This window comes from Etheostoma spectabile, chromosome 4 (assembly GCF_008692095.1).
Source record: "Etheostoma spectabile isolate EspeVRDwgs_2016 chromosome 4, UIUC_Espe_1.0, whole genome shotgun sequence".
In the NCBI taxonomy this organism is placed as follows: domain Eukaryota; kingdom Metazoa; phylum Chordata; class Actinopteri; order Perciformes; family Percidae; genus Etheostoma; species Etheostoma spectabile.
In genome coordinates, this window is record NC_045736.1 from 12,882,588 (window position 1) to 12,891,675 (window position 9,088).

Consider the following 9,088-nt stretch of genomic DNA (forward strand, 5'->3'; position numbering starts at 1 on the left):
AATTATTCTTACAAACCAGACGTTTTATGGTGTTTGTGTAGCATTGTGACTGGGTAGCATTTAGCAGAGCAGTGTTATCTAATGTTATCATGATGAGTGAGTGACTTTTATCAAATATGTGAGCCATTCCCAACACATTAGTGGACTATTTATAGTAGGAATAGAACTATTCATCTGGATTATCACTGATTGGTCTGATCTCAATCAATTGCATTTCCTTTTGTGGGGGGGGGGCTGGTGAAAATAATTTGGACAATAGGCAGGAATGTGTTTGTATACAACAGGTATGACTGAATGCTAGATTGTGTGTTGACGATGCCTTTTGCAGGTATGTACACGCCCTATGAACTTTGTCATTCAACAAAACAAGTCTTTAGAAAAGGCAAATGTGAATGGGGGACAAATTGTCTGCAGAAACTGGTTTTGTTCAGTGAAGGAGTGGGACACAAACGTGGTCTAGAGACATCAAGCCTAATGGCCGGCCATATAAATGTAAATCATTTCAGATTTAAGCTGCTCCCACTGTAAGACACTTGTAACAACACTGGTTAGAGTCCTGCTTTGGCACAGCTTAGAGGTTTAGCAACTGCTTTTGCTATGAGTCAACTGGAGTATTTTGCTTGGTGTGTGTAAAAGGTAATACAGTTATGTTACAACATTTGTTTTTTGTTTGATTGTATCTTGCAGCCACAACGGAAGACAGCCAAGGGGAAACTAATGTCCAGACGTCTGTTCCCAAAGGCCAACAGGGGAGGTTACACCGTCAAAGAAGTGAAGACAGAGACAAAAGTTTGTAAGTGTAAATATTTTTTTTATTACAAACAAAAAATACTAAATTGCATCTTATCGGCACTCAAAATAACTTTTCACACACTGCAAACACACAATCTGAATGTGCAATGATATAGGTGCTAAAAATGACTTTTCACACACAACAGGCTATGTCTTAGACCGGATGAGACTGGTGTTCGAGGACATCATCCACGACCCCCTTCCTTATCTGGAAGCAGTCCTGTGCCCCAGGACCTGTGTGCTCAGCTCGACAGGCACCCAACCCGACATACTGCCCTGAAGCCTCCGGAAACTCCCTCCACGCTGCACGACACAAGAGGGGTCACGGCACGGACACTTCTACCAAGAAAACCCAGCACCAGCTCACAAAAGTCCTATAAGCCCTGTGTCTGCATTGCCTACAAAGAGAACAGGGTGTAGTGGACAATCACATTTTTTAGATTTAAGAGTAATGATGACTGTTTTGAAACAAAATAAAGTAATTTTGTTGTCTTGATAATACTGTGTTTTTGTAATAATGCTGAACCAATAATCAATGGGTATTGTTATAGAACTGCTAACAGTGGTATCAAATTGGCCTCACCTTTCCATCCATCTGATTCTCAACTGGCCATGGTCAACTCTGTAAATATTCATTGCATTTTGCAAAGAATATATATTGAGGCACATTTATTGAGGCACGGATGAAGGCCAGGATGGTGAGCCATACAGGTTATCTCTTCAGGAATCGAGGTCATTCTTATTCTTCTGACCTGTAAAAACAAACACAATGAGCCTGTTGTTATTTCATAATGTTGAATGAGCAGAAAGCATAAAGTAGCTTGAGTTAATGTATCTCTAGTTTTATTTAACTGAGGTATTTATTGGCAACATATTTTCTCTCTCCTGGGGCATGTGTGCACAGTTTTCACAAGTACACGTGCCAAGGTAAGATACTACATTAGATTACTACATGTTAAGAAGGTAATAATCTCATAGTCAGATGATCTAATCTGCATGATAGTAGTTCCAAGATAACATTAGACGTAGCATACAAACTGAACAGAAATAGGCTCCTGTGCAGCTAAATGGACGTCCTGTTGTAAGATAACATTACTTCTGGGTGGTAAAGAATGTACGTAACTCATAATCACAATCAATCACTATTCAGCAGGAGAGTATACGGTAACAAATGTTACAAGGTGACTACGAGACTTTCGTTGTGAGCAGCTCTATGAACTGGCCACTAACTTTTCTGCCAACTGGACATCTTGACTGAAATTGCGAGGGTACAAGTTGTAAAATATTTGTCCATGTGCAAATTAATAAGCTATGTTGCTTACAATACTAAAAACAAGGCTAATACAAAGTTATTCTTAGGCTACAACACTGAAGTGGGAGTATTACACTAGTGTGACAACAAACCTCTAATGTTGAAAAAGCAAGTAAATGCTAAATGACTAAACTTACCAGTCTGAAGAAGTCATTTCCAATCTACTGGCAGGTTGCTCCTCGATGTCAGATCCTTCCTCTGATTCAGGCTCAAACAGATACGGTAACCATGCTATCGCCACCTTGGATGTTTTAGTCATGTTTGTGTGAGGAGCAAAGCTCGTTGCACACCAACCAATCAGCGCGCAGCTTATTTAAATATTCATGAGCAGACCATATAAGGCAGAAAAGCTCACGTTTCAAGCCAGGTCAATTTAGCAGGGTGGTGTGAGGGCCAAAAGAACAGCAAAAACAACATTTTCAGCCCAACAAATGTTACATACCCTATCAGGAGACCTCAAGGAACAGCGTGATATACTCCATACAACCATTCTATCACCCCTTTAATGTTTCTCCTTTGGGCCTTCTCCTTCCCACGGTGGGTACATTGTGGTTAGGGTTGGGTACTGAAACCCGGTGCTAGTACGGCACCGGTGCCTTAACACCCGGTATCTATTGGACCGAATAGTAACGGGGATTTCGGTGCTACTGAAACACCAGCGCTGCCTTTTTCCATCTAGTGGTTGTTTTTGTCATTAAGCAGCACTTTACTGGAGAAATATTACATTTTTTTTTTTACATTTAATTTGGTAATATAGCAATAAACAAGCCGTTCTTAAATGTTGCAGACTGTCTTTTTGTGCTCCTTTTTTTTTTTTTTTATATATATATATACACATTTAAAAATATACATTTTTAAAAGGATGGGTTCAGGCACCGATTCTGGTCCCTAAATGGTAAAGGGTTCTGAGGAAAGGCAGAAAACAGTCCAGCTGATCCACAATAACATACGTGTTTATCAAAAAATAATGTTACTGCTGGTCAGCCTTCAACGTGGAGAGAAGATCAGAATATAACAACACAGCTATCAGGGCATGAGGAGGAGGAAACAGCATGTTCACAACGAGGCAGTGTAAATGCGCTGGTGTCTTTTAAGGTGACTACTCCGAGAAAAGGTTTCCCCACATTGTTCACACCAGTACGGCTTCTCTCCAGTGTGAATGCGTTGGTGTCTTTTAAGGTTACTACTCTGAGAAAAGGTTTCCCCACATTGTTCACAGCTGTATGGCTTCTCTCCAGTGTGAATGCGCTGGTGTCTTTTAAGGTGACTACTATTAGTAAACGTTTTCCCACATTGTTCACAGCTGTATGGCTTCTCTCCAGTGTGAATGCGCTGGTGAGTTTTAAGATGACCACTATCAGAAAACATTGCCCCACATTGTTCACAGCTGTACGGCTTCTCTCCAGTGTGAATGCGCTGGTGTCTTTTAAGATGACCACTATCAGAAAACATGTTCCCACATTGTTCACACCAGTAAGGTTTCTCTCCAGTGTGAATGTGTTGATGTCTTTTCAGGTCACTCCGTAGTGTGAAAGCTGTCCCACATTGATCACAGCTGTAAGGTTTCTCTCCAGTGTCACTGCGTTGATGTCTTTCTAGGGCACTCTTTAGTGTGAAAGCTGTCCCACATTGATCACAGGTGTAAGGTTTCTCTCCAGTGTGAATGCGTTGATGTCTTTTCAGCGCACTCAGTACTGTGAAAGCTGCCCCACATTGTTCACAGCTGTATGGCTTCTCTCCAGAGTGAATGCGCTGGTGAGTTTTAAGGTGACTACTCTGAGAAAAGGTTTCCCCACATTGTTCACAGCTGTAAGGTTTCTCTCCAGTGTGAACTCTCTGATGAATCTTTAAATATCCTGATGATGTGAAGGATTTGTCACACTGCTGACAGCGGTGACGTTTGACTCCTCTTCCTCTCCGTTTCTATCAACAGAGAAAAAGCAAGAGAGTGAGTTAGAGAGGTGCCATGCTGTAGAGCTCTATCTTAAACTAGAAACAACATTTAGAGCACGTCTATGGAGTATTTTTTGACAGATGCATTACCTTTAACACTTTGAGCCCGAGACACTCGCCCACGAGTTTAAAAGTACCTCTGATTCATAGTTTAATAACTTTTGAACCATACAAGCGATTTACTCACTTTCGGTTTCGTTTGAATCCTGACGTTTTCGGCTTTACGGAGGTCTTTGGGTCTTTCTAGCCTCTACAGGGGGTTTTCTATCCAGCCTGGAACTTCAGCCTCTTTGGGCTTTAAATCCATACTGTTATATCCAAGATTAATCCACTTTATATCCATAATTCATTGCGTTTTGGCTCATTTTCCGCCGCTCGATCGCTCCTGCGCGTCTGCCCTGTCTGTCCCGTCTGTCCCGTCTATTGTTTCAGGAAGTACATGCCCATATATGGGAGATAAAGGCACCCTCTTGTATGGAAGGCCAGAAGGGACAAAAATGCCTATAGACTCTATTGAAGGCCAAATAATGCAATATTTAGACACATATTTGCTTGTATAACATTGCTGTGGGTGTAATATCAATAAATATGACATTATTATGTTATTATTGGCTACTACTAAATGTCATGAGAGCAAAACGTCTTGACTTTTTTGGAAAAAATGCATGTATTTTGTCAACTGTATAAGTTATAATGATTATTTCTTCACAGTGTGACTCCCAAGACATATGAGAATTGTTTTAGAATGGAAAATGGCTTAGGTTTTACTTATATGTCTGTGATATCAATACATATCTGGAAGATTCATTTATTTATTTATTTATCTTTAAGGCCCTACAACCATTTTTAACATGCAAGTGACCTCAATGCAACCCAAATATTCTAATAACCCAGTTTGTCCTAAAAAAAATGATATTCATATCTTGACTGTAGACCACAGGGTTGATGTTTTACAAGCTTTTTTATAAAATAAATCCAGACGGAAATTAAACTGTAAAAATGGCCTCAGGGCCCAGAGCGTTAATTATCTGCCAACCTCAATATCATGGAGTTGCATTATGGGAAATGTAACATTCAGTGTTAGTTTGTGATAAATAAACTACTTTTGATCAATTTATGTGTGGCCTCCATTTTGTTGCCAGCCTTTAGCCAGCCGGTAACAAATGGGGGATCATCCGGGATTTTAGTACCGGGAAAGCTGGAAAAGATTTTTAGCTCTCACTGGTATCTGTAGGTGTTACCGTGTTGTCTTCATGTTGCTGGAACAGCTCTACTCCAGTAAAGTAAATTGGAACCATTGTCCCTGATAGGCATTAGCAATGAGGTCCACCAGTTGACCTTTTTGTTTTGGATTGTCTTTTTTGCTAAATCAAACTTGTATAGCCAGCAGTTTTGTGTAAGTAAGTAATACGGTAGTGTAATGTGGTATTGTCCACACAAGCTACATTTCCTCAAGCATTTCTGAAGCTCAGCAGAGCTTTCTGCTGTTCTCTGGAATAAAACTGCTGAGGATCACTGACTCCTCTGAAAACAAATCTCCTGGTCCATTAGAACACCTATAAAGAGAGACTTCGCATTTATAATTTAGAACTGAGGAATGCAAGAAGGTCCTTCTTCTCTGATATTATCTCTAGAAACAATAATTCACATGCTTTGTTTGCTACTGTCGATAGGTTAGTAAACCCTCCAGTACCAGTAGCATCTGAACTTTTATCTGCCAAGGCCTGCAATGAATTCGCATCCTTCTTCAAAGTCAAAATTCAGAAGATTAGACAGTCAGTCAGTGCCTCCATATCAATTTCAGGATATGTGTTGTCACAGTGTTCAAGCAAAACTAGTTCCAATATGACAGAATTTCATATAATCAACCATGAAAGCCTGGAGGACATTATACAACATCTGAAAACCTCCTCCTGTTGCCTTGATATTCTAAAAATGGGTGTTTTCAAAAATGTTTCAACTTGTTTGGCTTCTGATCTTCTACAGATTGTGAACACATCTCTTCTTTCAGGTATCTTTCCACCGGCCCTGAAAACTGCAGTAGTCAAGCCACTCTTAAAAAAGAACAATCTAGACACATCACTAATGAGCAACTATAGGCCAATATCAAACCTTCCGTTTTTAAGTAAAATCATTGAAAAAGCGTTTTTTCTACAACTCAGCCATTTCCTGTCACTAAACAACATTTTTGATACCTTTCAGTCGGGTTTCCGACCACACCACAGCACTGAGACGGCTCTTGTCAAAGTCTGTAATGACATCCACCTTAACACAGGCAAAATTTCAATCTTAGTATTACTTGATCTCAGTGCTGCATTTGACACGGTTGACCATGACATATTACTAGACCGATTGGAAAACTGGGTAGGACTTTCTGGCTCAGTACTAAACTGGTTTGAATTCTACCTAAAGAATAGGGATTACTTTGTGTCAAAAGGTAATTATACATCTGAGCATACAAATATGACGTGCGGAGTTCCCCAAGGCTCTATTCTGGGGCCTCTTCTGTTTAACATCTACATGCTCCCACTGGCTCAGATTATGGAAAACAACAAGTTGTTACATAAGTTACCATAGTTATGCGGACGACACACAAATCTACATAACCTTATCGCCAGGGGACTATAGTCCAGTACAAAAACTGACTAAGTGCATTGAACAAATTAACGGCTGGATGTGCCAGAACTTTCTGAAATTAAATGAAGGAAAAACTGAGGTGGTTGTTTTTGGAGCAAAAGAGGAACAATTAAAAGTCTGCGCTCAGCTTCAAACAACAATGTTAAAAACAACAGACAAAGCCAGAAATCTTGGTGTAGTCATGGACTCAGACCTGAATCTTAACAGCCACATTAAGACAATTACAAAGTCAGCCTACCATCACCTTAAGAATATATCAAGGGTTAAAGGACTTATGTGTCAACAGGATTTGGAAAAACTTGTCCATGCTTTCATCTGCCCACAGACTGTTTTCTCTCCTGCCCTCCGGCAGGCGTTTCAGGGTCCTCCGGACCAGGACCAGCAGACTAAAGAACAGTTTTTTCCCCAGAGCTGTCTCTTTATTGAACTCTAATCCTCATTGATCCCACTCCCCTCATATACTGACAGACTCTCCTCTCCCTCCTCACACCTGCCTCCATTTTGTTATCTGCAATATTATAATGTTCATCTGCACTGCTGACTGTTACTATAGTAACGACTGTTTACATCTGCATCTTTTGCACTACTTACCTTTTTGCACTACTTACATTTCAGTTGCACTGCTGACTGTTTATTTATTTACAGTACCAATTGTTTACATTTACATCCGCACTACCGTACTTTAACTGTAATATGCAATTACTTTCCACCGCACTTTAATTCGGATAGTTTCTGCCCAAACTTTACAGGAAGCGTTTCTACTCCGAGCTCCTCTCGGATGACTGAGCTTCTCACCCTATCTCTAAGGGAGATGCCAGACACCCTCCTGAGAAAACCCATTTTGGCCGCTTGTACCCTGGATCTCGTTCTTTCGGTCATGACCCAGCCTTCATGACCATAGGTGAGGGTAGGAACGAAAATTGCCCGGTAGATCGAGAGCTTTGCCTTCTGGCTCAGCTCTCTTTTCATCACAACGGTGCGATAAACGGAATGTAATACCGCTCCGGCTGCTCCGATTCTCCGACCAATCTCACGCTCCATGGTCCCCTCACTCGCGAACAAGACCCCAAGGTACTTAAACTCCTTCACTTGGGGTAAGGACTCACTCCCCACCCGAAGAAAGCACTCCATCGGTTTCCTGCTGAGAACCATGGCCTCAGATTTAGAGGTGCTGATCCTCATCCCAGCCGCTTCACACTCGGCTGCGAACCGATCCAGTGAGTGCTGAAGGTCACAGACCGATGATGCCATCAGGACCACATCATCCGCAAAAAGCAGCGATGAGATCCCGAGCCCACCGAACTGCAACCCCTCCCCCGCCCCGACTACGCCTCGATATCCTGTCCATAAATATTACAAACAGGATTGGTGACAAAGCGCAGCCCTGGCGGAGGCCAACCCTCACCTGAATGAGTCCGACTTACTGCCGAGAACCCGGACACAGCTCTCGCTTTGGTCATACAAAGATTGGATGGCCCTAAGAAGGGACCCCCTCACCCCATATTCCCGCAGCACCTCCCACAATTTCTCCCGGGGGACCCGTCATACGCCTTCTCCAGATCCACAAAACACATGTAGACTGGTTGGGCATACTCCCAGGCCCCCTCCAAGATCCTTGCGAGAGTAAAGATCTGATCCGTTGTTCCACGACCAGGACGGAATCCGCATTGTTCCTCTTCAATCCGAGGTTCGACTATCGGCCGAACCCTCCTTTCCAGCACCTTGGAGTAGACTTTACCAGGGAGGCTGAGAAGTGTGATACCCCTGTAATTGGCACACACCCTCTGGTCCCCCTTTTTGAAGAGGGGAACCACCACCCCGGTCTGCCACTCCTTAGGCACCGTCCCAGACTTCCACGCAATGTTGAAGAGGCGTGTCAACCAAGACAGCCCCTCCACACCCCAGAGCCTTCAGCATTTCTGGACGGATCTCATCAATCCCTGGGGCTTTGCCGCTGTGGAGTTGTTTGACTACCTCAGCGACCTCCACCAGGGAAATTGACGACAATCCCCCATCATCCTCCAGCTCTGCCTCCACCAAAGAGGGCGTGTCAGCTGGATTTAGGAGTTCCTCAAAGTGCTCCTTCCACCGCCCTATTACCTCCTCAGTTGAAAAACACTTGACCACGCAAATTGATTGTCAAATCGTGATCAAAACTTGATTAATTGTGCAGCCCTACTATATATATATATATATATATATATATATATATATATATATCATACTCACTTTGAGAACCCCTTCCATTTCAGCAGAAACTCTACTCTTCCCTTCACCACTCTGCGGTCCAAAACCTTCTCCACCACATACTCCTCCTCCTCCTCCTTCACTGCTACAGGCTCCTCCTCCTCTTCCTCCTTCATTGCTACAGGCTCATCCTCCTCTTCGTCCTTC

The 9,088-nt window shown here is 42.4% G+C and overlaps 1 protein-coding gene across 1 annotated transcript in view; it reads right to left on the reverse strand.

Moving 5' to 3' along the window:
* The window catches only part of LOC116687471 (zinc finger protein 420-like), a gene marked incomplete at its 3' end in the record, with an annotated part of 97,313 nt that extends 92,199 nt beyond the window's left edge, over positions 1-5,114 (reverse strand). The window contains exons 1-2 of the mRNA XM_032512911.1: positions 5,094-5,114; positions 3,205-3,988 (exon numbers count right to left, since the gene is read on the reverse strand). Coding sequence (XP_032368802.1) covers positions 3,205-3,988; positions 5,094-5,114 — 805 coding nt within the window. The remainder of the gene's footprint in view (positions 1-3,204; positions 3,989-5,093) is intronic.
* Positions 5,115-9,088: the final 3,974 nt, after the last annotated feature.